This window comes from Canis aureus, chromosome 16 (genome assembly GCF_053574225.1).
Source record: "Canis aureus isolate CA01 chromosome 16, VMU_Caureus_v.1.0, whole genome shotgun sequence".
Taxonomy (NCBI): domain Eukaryota; kingdom Metazoa; phylum Chordata; class Mammalia; order Carnivora; family Canidae; genus Canis; species Canis aureus.
Genome location: NC_135626.1, coordinates 63223714 through 63238559, shown reverse-complemented (window position 1 = coordinate 63238559; position 14846 = coordinate 63223714). Strand labels below are relative to the sequence as shown.

General features: G+C 53.6%; 1 protein-coding gene and 1 long non-coding RNA gene across 11 annotated transcripts in view; one reads left to right on the top strand and one right to left on the bottom strand.

Annotated features, from left to right (window-relative positions):
• The window catches only part of CCDC57 (coiled-coil domain containing 57), a 101701-nt gene that overhangs the window by 65840 nt on the left and 21015 nt on the right, over nucleotides 1–14846 (top strand). For 6 of the 10 annotated variants that reach the window (XR_013355062.1, XR_013355061.1, XM_077854688.1 and 3 more), the window contains 3 exons: nucleotides 623–696; nucleotides 6281–6409; nucleotides 6870–7065. Coding sequence is in view for 5 of the 10 variants with exons in the window: in XM_077854688.1 (XP_077710814.1) it covers nucleotides 623–696; nucleotides 6281–6409; nucleotides 6870–7065 (399 nt within the window). In the remaining 5 variants the exon portion in view is untranslated. Of the gene's footprint in view, nucleotides 1–622; nucleotides 697–6280; nucleotides 6410–6869; nucleotides 7066–13735; nucleotides 14407–14846 lie in introns of those variants that run through there. The other 4 variants (XR_013355063.1, XR_013355065.1, XM_077854690.1 and 1 more) reach the window with 3 other exon arrangements.
• On the bottom strand, nucleotides 9177–14410 carry LOC144287224 (uncharacterized). Its single transcript, XR_013355089.1, has 3 exons — nucleotides 14202–14410; nucleotides 12724–14017; nucleotides 9177–12000 (listed from the first exon to the last, which is right to left on the bottom strand). It is a non-coding gene; the product is annotated as an uncharacterized LOC144287224 (long non-coding RNA).

Here is a 14846-nt window from a genome sequence, read left to right as displayed (position 1 = left end):
TTGGAGTCCTCAGTAAGCTTGTGCCTAACCAAATAGATTCTTATTCTGAGAACAGTAATTGTATCTTGTAGTATGTCAGCTTGAAGATGAATTTCCATGGTTTGTAGGTAATTGAACCTAAACGGAGTTAACGAACAGGTGTTCGAGGGCTGCGTGACCATTTCTCCCTAAGACGGTGCGTGCTGAAGCCTCTTACACGCACAATCTTTCAGTTCATTCACCCAACCTGCTGCTTATTTTTCTGTGAAACACATTCACTGACCCGAAGACATAAGCTGCGTGAGGCCTCGTGTGGCTGTAGAAACCTGTGTGCACCCCAAGCCTGCTGCTGTGTCACGCAGTTGATGGTGTGGCCCGCACGCACACCATGAGAGAGGAGTGACACGTGTCACAGGGACCGTGTGTTCTGGAGTGCTGTGGTTGGCACGGGGGAGGTCAAGACGCCAGGCGCACACAGAGGGCAGACCCTAGAGGTGCCTGGGCTGGCTCGGTCGGTGGAGCACATGACTCTTAATCTTGGGGTTGTGAGTTCAAGCCCCACACGGGGCATAGGGCTTACTTTAAAAAAAAAAAAAAAAAGTGAAAACAGAAAGCAAGCAAATCCTTTTCCTTTTGTTTCTAGGGAAACTGCCTCGTCACCCCCTGCCCACCCTTGAGGCCCCTTTGGGACAGTTGCAGCCCCACTTTGCAGCCCAGGTAACACTCCTTTATCTAAGAAATGTAGTTTTAATGACTTTTATTAGTCACGTGAATATTGCATTTCATTACGAAAATGTAAAATCCAGTAAACACAAAGGCCTCCAATTGCCAGCACCCACAGTTACCAGTAATCTCCGTGTGTTCCCTACCACTTTTTTAAAGATTTTTTTTATTTATTTGAGGGGTTGAGGGAGAGAAAACCTCAAACTCCTCGCTGAGCACGGGGCCCGACACAGGGCTCAGCCTCCTAACCCTGAGATCACAACCTGAGCCAAAACCAAGAGTCAGACGCTTAACAAACTGAGCCACGTGAGCTCCCCTCCTGCTGTTTTTTTAAATTACATACATACGTGGGGCCCCTGGGTGGCTCGGTGGTTGAGCATCTGCCTTTGGCTCAGGTCGTGACCTCGGGGTCCTGGGATCGAGTCCTGCATCAGGGTCCCCCTGGGAAACCTGCTTCTCCCTCTGCCTGTGTCTCTGCCTCTCTCTGTGTCTCCAGTGGATAAATGAATGAATGAATAAATGAAGCTTAAAATTACATCCATAGATAAATACAAATTACATCATGTGTGTTTTACTGTAGCTTTAATCCCCTGGGTGTTATTTTTGAATCTTTACCAATATGATGGGTTAAAAAATTTTCATTTTTTAGAAGTTTTCTCGTATCCTTATTGGTATTAAAGTCTGTAATCGGCTATTTATATTTCTTCTTTTGTGGGTTATTTATACATGTGCTTTGCTAATTATTCTACGTGTGTGTGTACTTGCTAGTTTTTAAGAGTTCCTCATATACGAAGGAACAACTGTTTGTCCATTATGACCTTCTCAGACTTGTCATTTGCCTTTAACCTTGTTTCATTTTCTTAAACTACAGATAACTTTTTTTAATCTAATGAGCTCTGTCAGTCTACTTTAGTGATCTTTTTCACTGTAGTTTTTCTCTATTCTGAGTTTAGGTAAATATCTACCCATTTCTTCTAGCTGTCGTGTTTCACTAACTGTCACAGTGCCCTTAAATAATTGTCCTCCTTTTTCTTGCTGGCGTTGAATTGATCCTTTTTTTTTAAGATTTTATTTATTCATGAGAGACACAGAGAGAGAGAGAGAGAGAGAGAAAAAAAGACAGAGAGAGAGAGGCAGAGACACAGGCAGAGGGAGAAGCAGGCTCCATGCAGGGAGCCCGATGCGGGACTCGATCCTGGGTCTCCAGGATCAGGCCCTGGGCTGAAGGCAGCACTAAGCCGCTGAGCCACCTGGACTGCCCGAATTGATGTTTTTATCATGTGCTAAACATCTAAATTCTTGCTTGTGTCTTTTCCAATCAATTTTTTTTTATTTTGAAACATTTTCAAATTTAAAGTTGCAAATATAGCATTACACCTTTCACCTAGATTCACCAGTTGTTAACTGATCACTACATTTACTTTACCATTCTTTCTCTTCCTCCCTCGGCCTTCCCAACATTTTAGATGGATGGATGGGTGGATGGATAGATGGTTACATGAGTTCATGATGGATGGTTGGGTGGATGATGAATAGATGGATGGATAAATTTATGAGTGATAGGAAGAGAGACACACACAGTGAGACGGCTTTGCTCCTGGACCAGCTGAGAATAAGTTGCAGACAGTGAACCCCTTTATGTCTGAAAACAAGGACACCTCCCCACATAATGAAAATCAGGAAGCAACATTAATATGGTCCTAGAATTTAATACATATCCTATATCAGATTTTGTGAGTCACAAGTCTAGGACCCACGTTGCCTTTCACTTGCACACCTGTGCCTGTGTGTCTGGTTGTGTAGTCATGCATGTAGATGCACTTGGGGGTTTGCATGTGTAGGTGTGTTTGTGCACATGTGCAGTGTGCACACGTGTGTGCGTGTACGAGGAGGTAGATGCATGTGTGATGGGTCTTCTGACCCGGTTTGTCCTTCATGATGCTCACCTTTGGGAAGAGCCAGGCCAGTGTTTGACAGACCGTGGGGTGGCGTCTCGGCATTGCTAGACTTGGACCTGTATTTATTTTCTACACAGCTCCAGTGAAGAGTCCTCTCCCCAGCTGGTGCCGACCTTTTTTAAATATCATACCTTAAAATAAATAAATAAATAAATAAACAAACAAACAAACAAACAAACATCATACCTTTGCGGGGCACCTGGGTGGCAGGCAGTTAGGCAGCTGACTCATCTGGGAGTCATGGGATCGAGCAGGGAGTCTGCTTGGGACTCCCTCTCGTTCTCTGTTCCTCCCACTGCTCACACTCTCTCTCTCTCAAATAAATAAAATCTTTTTTTAAAACCCATACCTTTGTAATATCTTTAATTTATTACAAATGCATACAACAAGGTTGCCCTTGTTTCTATTTTTAGAAAATCCTCACAAAGCTTTCTTAGCCGTTTGTCCCATTTGATCTTTACTGGGTAGATATTTTAATTTGTGTATTTTTATTATAAATATTTTGGACTTCTAAGAAGATACAAAGACTGATATGAAGTAAACCATCCAACTTAATAAACAAAATAGTATAAAGTCAAGACCCCATTACGTGTTCTACCCCGATACCTCCCTTCAGGCTCTCCTGACTCTGGTGTTTCTCTTAGCAGGTATTTTAAAATCTGTATAAATCACATTGGTTGTGTATGTATCTTTCTGCACAGCGCTTTTATTCCACTTTATATTTCTGAGCTGTGTCGATGCGGATGCAGCTCTTCCATAGAGGGCTGGGGGTGGGTCACTGCGTAGGACCACACCTCTGAGGGCTTCATGTTCTCTACGGCAATGTAGCTCCGCAAGTGGCCTGGAGGCGCCACAGGTGACAGGTGAGCAGACAGGCCTGGATGTGCTCCAGGAAAACTTTATGGGTCCTGGAAGTTTCATTTCATAGAATTTCATGCCATGCAACTTTCTTCTTTTGATTTTCTTCAACTAGTTAAAAATGTAAAAACTATTTTTAACTTGTGGGCTGGACAAAAACAAGGTGGTTGGCAGGATTTGGCCTGGTAGGTGTGGCTTTCCAAGCCCAGGTCTGGACACCACTTGTGTACATTCTTTGCTGTGGAAATATATCAGCACGGATGGACCTGCTCGGACACACGACGGTCACCCGGAGCCCGTGGCGCACATCATGGCTCACCCTGCTCCTGTGCGCTCTACGGGTTTGCACACATGTGTGATGATGTGCGTCCACCCTCTTGGGCTGGATAGTTTCCCTGTCCTAAAACTCCTCACTGCCCTGTGTACCGCCCCCTCCCCAGCTCCATCCCTGATTGTCTCACTGTCTCATGCCTGCCTCCCACCCCCCAAATGTCACGGAGGTGGAATCGTACACTCTGCAGCCTTTTCCAGATCGGCCTCTTGCTCTTGGTAACATGCAGCTGCGTTTCCCCCACAGCCTCCTATGGTTTGCAAGCTCTCTTCTTATTGCTGGACGGTGTTGCGTTCAATGACTGTACCGGTTTGTTAATCTCAAGAATCGCTGTTGCAGGCAATCAGGAGCATAGTTGGCTTTTACCAAGTTTTCTTTTCTTTTTTTTTTTTAAAGATTTTATTTATTTATTTATGATAGAGAAAGAGAGAGAGAGGCAGAGACACAGGCAGAGGGAGAAGCAGGCTCCATGCGAGGAGCCCGACGCGGAACTCGATCCTGGGACTCCAGGATCACGCCCTGGGCCAAAGGCAAGCGCCAATCCGCTGAGCCACCCAGGGATCCCCTTACCGAGTTTTCTACGTAGCAACTCCACAGAACTGATTGGTGCTAATACGTGTGGCAGCGGTTTTCCTGTGTTCTCTGGGCTGACGGAGCGCTTCTGAGGCAAGTGCCAGGCTCCCCCTGCACAGTCCTGTCTGGCACTGCTGTCCTGGCCAGGACTCCCATGGAGCGCGGAGAGCAGGGTCACTGGCTCCCATGCCTTCGTCCTGATTTATAGAATGCTTTATTGAAATTTTTTTTTTGGTAAAGATTTTATTTTTTTAAGCAATGTCTACACCCAACGTAGGGCTCAAGCTCACAGCCCCGCGATCAAGAGTCACACGCTCCACTGACTGAGCCAGCCAGGTACCCCAAATGCTTTATGCATTTTATGTCCAGGTAGATGGTTTGCTGTAAGTCAGACGTGGTTGAATATCAGCAGTTCCATATGGTTTGGCCTCAAGCAGACGGTGCCTCATTTTAAAGTTCTTTCTTTAAAACTCTGCTGAGTTTTTACCCAGAACACATGTTGAATTCTGTCTGCTGGAGCTCAGGCCCGCGGGTGTGCCAGCTGCAGGCGTGTGGGGCCTGGCGCCTGAGCCCCGCACGGGCTGCGTGTGTCTGCCTTCAGAGTCCTGTTCTTCCCAAGCCTTTCCCCACGACTAGACGCTTCGCCTGTACCGAGCTGGTGCAAGGGAGCAGGCGCGTGTCAGCGCTGCGTCTGTGCACCTGTGTCTAGGGTTTCACTCAGTGACATTCTGTTTCCTAGAAGGATACGGGGGCTTTAAAAGGCTTATGGCTAATCTTTATCCGCCCATGTTCTGCAGATCGTCTCCCATGTGTGGCTTGCCTTTTCGATTTATTTAAAACAAAGAGAAAGCCGGCTGGGAGGTGGATGCCTGCGCCGCCCGGGGTGACGTGAGCCCCTAGAGTGGCGGCCTTGCCGAGGCTCCTTGCCGACCCGGGGCCTGGGTCCAGAGGGGCAGGCGGCCTTTGAGGAGAGGCACCCGATCTGGAGGCCGCTGAAGCCGGGACTCGCTGTGGGATGGATTTGGGATGTGAGAGGGAAGGAATCCCGGTTCGGGGCCTGGCCACTGAGTGGGAGGAGGCGAGCGGTGGCCAGGGCCTGGCAATGCCTGAGCTCTCCTGCCACGCACGGCCCGGTGGGAGGGGGGCTGCACTCGGGCTCCACAAGCCCTCCGCGAGGCCAGGGGCTGAGTCACGGGACAGCGAGGACAGCGCCACGGCCCCCACAATGGTCTGCCCGATGGGGAACACCGGCCTGAGGCGCTGGGCAGGGCCAGCCACAGGGAGGGGTGGAGACCCTGGCATTCTCCAGCAGAGGACCCCTGCCCCAGGGGACCCCTCCCCTGCATGACACTGTCCCCTGCGAGAGCCCCGCTCACCTGCACCCCCGCCTCTGGAGGACCCCTTCACCCCTGGTGGGAGATGCACTGACACGCCAGCTCTTGGTAACCGTGAAACCGCCTGCGTTGATCAAACTTTTAAACATGTTATTAGAAGGAAATCTCCCAAATCACCCATAAACCTGAGCGTTATCGGTTACCTGCCTGGCTCGGCTCCTTCCCTTCCCTGTGCCCCCCGTCCTGCAGGTGCCCCCACAGGTGGGTGTGGGGGGTTCAGGCCGCCGGCAAGTTGCCAGGCCCGGGGCCTCCTCCCCTGACGCTGACGAGGGGTCCGTGACGCTGAAGGCCGGGCGCTCAGGTGGACGCGGCCACACCCCTCCCTCTGGCTTGTCACCGACGTGCAGGAGTCCCCGATCCCAGAAACACGGGGACAACATTTCCCCGATGTTGAGGGAGACCTCGGCAACACGCCCCAGCAGCGACCCCGACGCTGAAATCCTCTTGCTTGCATTCCCACGCAGGACTCGGAGCACCTCAGGGAAGAACGTGTCCCTGCCCGCCCTGGAGACGTCCAGCCCGGCGTGGCCCAGACCGTCGGCAGCAGCCATCCTCCGCCAGGCTGCGCAGCGGGGGCGGCGGAGCCCGGGCAGGTACGGCAGGCCGGTCTCGGCGCAGGGACCCACCCCGGGGAGCGGCGCACCCGGTGTCCTGGCAGGTGGCCATCACCGTGAGTGATGGACCAGACGCCGCTCAGGGTGGCAGGACCTGCTGGTCCCTTTGGCGAGTGGGTTCCCTGGGGTGCTGGGCACGGGGCCGGCTCCTGACCACAGAGGTGCACCCGCAGAGGGCTCGGCGGGGCCTTGGCTCAGCTGGACAGGCATCGGTCCTTCCAGGTCCCACCTCCCATGGAGACCACACTGCCCTTGCCCGACAAGGCAGCTATGTCCGTCCAGCGTCCGTAGGAGCGCCGGCTGGCGGTGCGCTGGCCAGCCTGTCCCCAGAGCCCCACCCCACAGCCTGCCTTTGGCCAGGCCCGCTCTCTGGTCGCCTACTGGGGGCTAGGAGAGCGTGGCTCTCAGGGCTGACTGTGTCTTTTCTTTACATTCATAGCGACAACACAGGTCAACTCGACAGAAAGAAAACCGGTCCCCAAGGCCACGCCCGGCTCCCGGACCCCACAAGGAGAGTGGCCACCACACCCGAAGCTCCTCAACACCAGCTAGCAGTCCCCTCCAGGACACGTGGAAGCTGCTGGACCTGGGATCCAGCCCCTCCGGCCTCACCTCCCAGGACGACTCTGAGCCAGGTAGACTGAGGCCCAGGCTCCCGGGCTCCTGGGCCCCAACAGGGCAGAGACGGTGCTGGCGACTGCCTTACTTCAGGGAGGCCCGGCCCCGGGAGGACCCCACATGCGTCCGGAAGATTATCTCCAAAGTGCAGAAAGCACTTCCTGGTTTATGGGACGACTGTGTGGGACAAAGGTCATTGGGTACATGCGGGTGGGCATTGAAGGTCACGTCGGGGGTCCTGCTGGCTCAGGGCAGTCCTTCAAGCTGGAGGGGAGTTTGGGTTCCTGTCAGCAACCCTGCTCTGCCAGAGGCAACAGGGAAGCCGGCAGGAGGAACTTAGTGACAAACTAGAGCCAGGGGTCAGAATGGAGGGGAGACAGTGTGTCTCTGGCCTCTGCTGGCAGGGCTGGGGGACAGCAAGGTGGCCACGGTGGCCACGGCCAGGCTGAAGTGCAGGCGCACATGCTAAGCCCTTCCCGCCTGGGTGGGCTCCCGCGCTGAAGCCCGGTGCCGTGCGCGTCCCCACCCGCGGTGTGGTGCAGGCCGCCCACCGGGGCCCCTCCGCAGGGAGCCAGAGCCTCCAGGCCAGGAGACGCAGGCGTCCTCTGTTCCGCTCGGCCTCCTGAGCATGATCCCGTCCTGGTCCTGGTCCTGCCTGGTCGTCCTGGGTGTCCAGCAGCGTCCATCCGGAGGGCCCACCTCTGGGGAGCCGCACGACCCCACGTGGCCCAAAGGCCGAGGCCAAGCCAGGGCAGCTACACGCACCCCTTGGGGGATCCGAGCGCAGGGAGAGCCCTCGCCCCAGCTCTCTGCCCGCGCGGTCGCGCTCCGTCATGCGCACGTGAACCGACGTGACCGTGTCCTGCAGCGGACATTATAGATTATTTCCAACCTTTGTCCCACACGTCATGTTACAGTGAATGGCCTTGTACACACTCTCTCCAGGGTGTCTGTAAATTCGAGTGGCGGAGCGTTGCTTTGTCAGAAAGCAGATGCATTTCTCATTGGGGAGGTGTCCAGCTGCTCTGTGTGGACACCAGCAGTTCCTGGGCACACAAGGGTGCAGGGTGCATGGGGGGGAATGTGGGGGGTGCGCAGGAGGGGGTAGGGGGTGTGCGCAGGGGAGGTGGGGGTGTGGGATGGTACGCGGGGAGGGGGTAGTGCAGGGGTGTGCATGGGGGGAGTGGGGGTGTGTGTGCAGGGATGTGCGTGGGGGGAGTGGGGGGTGCATGCGGGGGTATGCGCAGGAGGGGGGTGGGGGTATGCACAGGGGTGCACACAGGGGAGGTGGGGTTGGAGAGGTGCGTGGGTTGGAGGTGCGGGTGCGCAGGACCCGTCACACTGGCAGTGGTGGCCTCGGTCTTCTTGTCTCCAGTTCTCACCCCTTTGCACGTGGGGTTTGCTCCCTTTGTCTCACTGATCTGTGGGAGCTCATCTTTATGGTGGAAATCTGGCTTTTTCTGAGACAGAATTACAGATCTCAGCCCCCCTCAGTGTCTCATCTGGTTTTGACTTTGCTTACACTGGTCTTTGTCACACACGTATTTTTCATCTTTATGCTCCTGAGTCACTGGGCATGTTGTTAATCCTCCCTGGATTTTGTGCCATATTTAGGCCTGTTCCACCCCAAGGTGAGACAGGTTTCTTTCACGGTTTCTTCTAACGTCATGGCTTCATGTTTTTGTGTTTAAAGCCACGATCACTGGGAATTCATCACGGTATATGTTATAAAATAGGGGCCAAACCTTTTTTTTCCGGTGGCCCGGGTGGCCACACAGCCGTCCCAGCCGCCGCGACTGAGTGACCGCGGCCCCACTTTGCTTTGCCCGCAGAGCTGATCCCCGGGCTCCTCCGGGGGCGGTGCCTGGGGCAGTGGGCCTGGCGCCACCCGGGCCGGGCCGCGCCTGCTGGTTGTCCCCGGCTTCCCGCTGTCCCCGGCTTCCCGGCGGCCACCGCAGCTCCGCAGCCCTCCCCCCGCGGTGCCTCTGCTTTCCCGGCCTCAGCCCTTCGGGCTCCTGCTTCCCTGACCCCTTTCCCGCCTTCCCGCGCCCTCCTGTTGGGGGGGCGGCCTCCATGGGAAGGCCGGCGCCGTCCCCTGCGCCCCACTCGCGCCCCCAGAGCCTGCCGGGCCCCTGCCCGCCCCGTCTTAGTTTGTATTTTCTGCTCCGCATGCTTTGAACGGCTTTCCTTTCCCCCTGCCCTTCGCTGGGAAGGTCGCATTTGCCATCCCCTGCCGCTTCCTCGGCTGCCTTTCTTACGCTTCTCGTGGTTAGTCCCAACCTTGTAGCGTAGTCTTCAAGTGTGAGGCCGGCGGGGTTGGACCCGACGGCCAGAAAAGAATTCTCGAGATGTCTTCGGGGCAAAATGGTGGGTTTATTAAAGCAGGACGACAGGTGAGCTGCGGCCCTGGAGTGTGAGGAGCAACTGATTACACACGTAGGGGTCGGGGAGACTGGCCATACAGAACATTCCAAAGGGACCTTTGTGCTCTGAAGACTTGCGGGACCCTGGAGGCCCGGCTGCGGCCGAACCAAGGCTGTGCGTCCCTCCAGTGAGGCGGTGACGGGAGGACAGTCGGAGCCTCCTGGAGGAACGTTCCATTCTGCCTCCCCCAGTGTTTCTCAATAGGCTGCAGGCTATACGGACATTTAAATTTTTTTAAAGATTTTATTTATTCATTCGTGAGAGACACTCACAGAGAGAGGCAGAGACAGAGGCAGAGGGAGAAGCAGGCTCCACGCAGGGAGCCCAACGTGGGACTCGATTCCGGGTCTCCAGGATCAGGCCCTGGGCTGAAGGTGGCGCTAAACCACTGAGCCACCTGGGCTGCCCACGAACATTTAATTTTACCTACATCTCCCTCTGCCTTTGTTTCCCGCGTCAGTCCCTCCCTGAACGATTTGGACCCCTCGATCTCTAAGGTTGCTGAGGGTGGAAGGCCTCGAGGTCTGTAACCTCCTCCTGCTGAGTAGGGGCCTGGAGGTGTCCCTGCCCGCGGGTTGGCACCCGTCAGTCGGGGAATTTATGTATCGAGTCACTGAAGGCAGAGGCAGCTACCCCAAGGTCGGCGACGTGTGGAGCCTCCCTGAGTAGGAAGGGTCGTCTCTCAACTAGAGGTGCGGAAGCACCTGAAGGAGTCTGGGCACCAGGCAGGGAGACACCATAAAGACAACAAAATGAGGTTGATACTATGATGAGCAAGAGAAGCCTGAATAAAAAGACCCTTGCTAGTTAACCAAACTCGCCCTCCAACTCTTTACTGTTGTTTGAAGAGAAGTTTGAGGTCTTCCACTGGTTCACAGGGACAAGAAGGCACGTGAGTTTGCTCGTTGGTTTCCCCTGACGGAGATACAGGTTTTATTGTAGGCCGATGAGCCCCCGAGGAGTGGGGCCACGTGACATGACCCCGAAGAGGCCCTTCCATTTTGGAGTTAAACCCCCTGCTATAGGAGCCCCCCTTCCTTTATGTTTTTTTTTAGATTTTATTTATTTGAGAAAGAGAGTGATGAGAAAGAGAGCATGAGTGGGGGGTGGGGGTGGGGGTGCAGGGGGCAGAGGGAGAAGCAGACTCCCCCCTGAGCAAGGAGCCCGATGTGGGACTCGGTCCCAGGACGACCCCGGGATCATGACCTGAGCTGAAGGCAGACACTTCATCCACAGAGCCACCAGGCACCCAACTCCCAATCCTTTAAATCATGTCTGTGGGGATCCCTGGGTGGCGCAGCGGTTTGGCGCCTGCCTTTGGCCCAGGGCGCGATCCTGGAGACCCGGGATCGAATCCCACATCGGGCTCCCGGTGCATGGAGCCTGCTTCTCCCTCTGCCTGTGTCTCTGCGCCTCTCTCTCTCTCTGTGACTATCATAAATAAATAAAAATTAAAAAAATAAATAAATAAAAATAAATCATGTCTGTGGGGTTTATATGGGGTGGGTTGCTAGTGTCTGTCAAGTCAGGTTTCGGGAGGATATGGTTTGCATATTCATTTAGAGATTTATGAATTAACCTGGCCTTGAGTAAATAATTTAATAGAGCATTATAGTCTCCGTCGATTGATAGGTCTATAGGAGAAAAGGTTTGCCACATAGTAACTCCAAAGGGACAATAACCAATAACTCTGTTGAATGCGTTGGGGCAACTCTCACCCAAAGAACCCCTTATCGGTAAAAGAATAATCCAGTTTTCTTGAGTCTCAATGCTTAGAATCTATCTACAAAGACGTGTTACTGAAACGTTTTCTCTCTACCGTAGCCCTCACCTGTATACAGAGGTAGCCAAATCGGGACCTAGTCATTTGTAAAACGAGTCCAGTTTTAACAAAACGTGACCTAATGATTTATATAAGCTCAGGAGGAACAGAGATTGATCATTTAGATCTTTCAGAATCCACTTTGCTGGAAATTTTTATAAGGAATCTCTGGGTTGAACTTCTGGTAGCCTCTCCAGGCCAGAAGCCAAGTCCAGTACTTGTCAGACATGCCTGTAATGCCTGTAGATTTGGGCGTATTCCTCTTCTCAAGGTCCCCAGGGTATCCTGAGGCTCCTGCACCTGCCAGGAACTGACATTCTTTACTCCCTGGTGAGGCCGTTGGGAGCTCCGGCCCAGGTATCCGGCCAACATCTCCAAGGGGCTTTACGGCTCCAGGTTTCAGAAAATCAGCCTTCATTCCTTCAAGCTGCTTAGTCATATCTGAGTCTACGCCTGTCTCTCAAAGATGACGCTCCGCCAAACCTTGGTAAAATAACCGATGTTTCCAGTGGTGTCCTGTTACAAGAACAGGTTCTTATTGAACGTATGCAAATGACCATGGTCGCCACGGAAGAAAGGACACTGACCAGGACCTTTAGGATTTCAGAGGGTTCAGGTAGAAAAGTTAAAGGCTTCAGTTTGCTGGCAGAGGAATACTTTATTATTCCCATATGTCGCTGATGTCCTAAGACAAAGTTTCCTCAGGCTGGAAGAGCAAAGAGCAAATATTAAAGAACTGGCATGTTTCAAACAAGAGTCATAAACTGTAATCATTCTCAGTTTAGTTAGTTCTGGAAATTCTTACTAATTTCAGTTTTATGATCCTAAAGATACTGAATACCTGTATTTTTCCTAACAGTCCTTTGTATGAATCCTCTCGAAGATCAAACCCATTTTTCAAGAGAATAAGAACAGTAACTGTAAATGAAAAACTCAAAAATGGCCGTGGCTAAAGATCTGTTGAGAGGTCACAACGTAGCTGACAGGGAAATCTGGTTATTTCTGCCACACAGCACTTCAGTAATCAGAATGTCAAGTGATGGCCTTATACCAAGTGATGGCCGAAGACATTAGGAATTGCATATCCTCTCTGCAATATTACAGCATTTACCCAAGCAATATAACCTAAGGCTTATTATTTAACAGTTCTTCCAGAGGAACTTAACATGCCAAATAAAAAGACTTAATGAGTCAAAAGAATCTTGGAAAATTTGTTAAAACCTTAGGAAGTTTTAAACAGCAAGAGAAAGAGAAAACACACAGAGGCAGAGGGAGAAGCAGACGCCCGCTGAGCAGGGAGCCCGACGCGGTGAGGAGTCCCTGGACCTGGAGCAGGACCTGAGCTCGAGGCAGACGCCCAATCACTGAGGCCCCTAGGCGCCTCTGGATCTGTTTAAAAGTCAGTTTGTTCCCCATTGTCAGCTTTTACCTGGGGCACTGGTGGAGAAACATGGAGTGGGTGGTGTTAAGTCCAGGATGTGTTCTTGGCTCCTCGAGAGGAGGGTGGGAGGAGAATCAAGGGTGGTCTAGAAGCCAGTGTGCAGGCCGCACCTAGGATGGCGCAGAGCAGGAGGAGGGGGCCGGAAGGCAGGAGAGAGGGCCCCCGGTTCTAGAGCTCAGCAGACCCGACGGAGGAGCACACACCATGTTTTCCCGCCAACAAGGGGGAGTAGACAGTCCGTGGCCAGAGAAGAGAAGAATTTCCCCCAAAGGGACTTTTGGCAGCTGCTTGGGAAGATTAGTTAAAGTCCCTGCCCTGAGGTAGCCTCACCCAAGGCCATGGTTCCAGTTACAGCCGTTAACCTGGGACAGGAGTGAGGGAGCTGCCCCCGGCACAGCCAGAGGGACCCTGTGGAGCCCCCTTGGGTAGGGAGGCCTGCGTTCCCCAGGTAACCAGGGTTTTTCGGAGGAGGCCTATTTAGATAATCATCAGCACGAGGGAGTTTACTGGTCTAGTTACGACCAAACATGTTCTATTAGAGGCCCTTAGGTCCGGGTCCCAATTCAGAGCCCTGAAGGCCTGGGATGGACCTCGGTAGGGCCATCTGTTTGCCCTGTTTCCTGCAGGAGAGATCTAGCTGATAGATCCTACTGAGCCCGGGCAGGACCTTTCTTACATTCTGTAATCTGAATGGTTTCCCTTGGGTTGAAAAAGCACCACAAGGGAGTGTTTGGGGACTGAAGAGACAAGGGCCGTTACCAAAAAAAATCTCCCCAACTCCCGGTGGCGTCCCTTGGATGCAACCGCCACGATCACGGCCCGTAACGGCCCCTGTAGGAGGGCGGCCTGCCTGCCCCGCGCTGCCCACCACATTCTAGGTGACGCTGCGGCGTATGGACCCCAGTGTGCCTGCCTTCAGGGCCCCTTGGGACCCTCCATTTTTAACCCCTGGAGAACACCAGACAAGTCTTACAGCAAAGTGCCCAACTTTGTACTGTAGGCAGCAGAGGACATTGACAGAAGCCAGTGAAGACAAATCCGCCGTGGTGTGAGCAACAGTCCAACTCGTGCGTCCTTACCGCCAACTTCCCTCAGACACGGTCCCCAGTTGGATCTGATTCCATCGGGTACTGGTTTTGGCCGGCTCCCAGTGGAGGTCCCTCAGCCGGACCAGCGTGGGGGGGTCACGGTGGACCAATGAGGAGGGAACCTCACGCAGAAGCCTGAGATCGGCAGCCGTCCTGGTGACTCGGGTGGCTGTCCCGTGCCCAAGACAGACAACCTTGAGGAAGGACAGGATACAGAGAGCGCATCGGGTTCCTGGGTCTTACTACCATCCCGCCCAGGGGACTGCGTAGCCACGGGCAGAGGATCACGGCCTGAGCTGTCGGCAGGGACGTGTCCCAGGAAGACTGCGCCCCTTGAAGGGTCCCGGGAAGGAGCGTGAAGGAGGAGGAAGTCCTCACCCAGTGTGCACCGTGACCCACAGTCCAGGCGAGAAGACTCAGGGCCCCACGCTGAGAAGAGCCTGCCGGCCCCTCGGCCTGTGTCTCTGTCTCTGTGTCTCTCATGAATAAACGAACAAAATCTTTGAAAAAAAAAATGCCACCGTCATGCTTGAAGGCACATCCTTGAAGCACATGTCAAGAAGGTAAAGAATTCCTTTTTTTAAAAATTGTATTTATTTATTCATGAGAGACACAGAGAGAGGCAGAGACGCAGGCAGAGGGAGAAGCAGGCTCTTTGTGGGGAGCCCCATGCGGTCCCAGGACCCCGGGGTCATGCCCTGAGCCGGAGGCAGACGCTCCACCACTGAGCCACTCGGGCGCCCTACAAAAATCCTACAAAGGAAGAGCCCTGGCTGCTGACTGATCACCACCGTCAGCTCTGGCCCCAAGGCCTCTGTCAAACTGCGTGAACTTGACACTGGGTGTCACAGCCTCACGGTGTTTAGAAAGCAAGTGACAAAAGTCAGGACCCACCCAGGGTGGGGATGTGACAGGTGATGCTGCCCAGACAGCAGGGACGGGGAGGGGCCCCACCCTCCGTCTGTGGGTGGGAAGGTGAGCGGCCCCGGGCTCCGCCTGCCTCTGCCCCCCAGGACAGGGCCC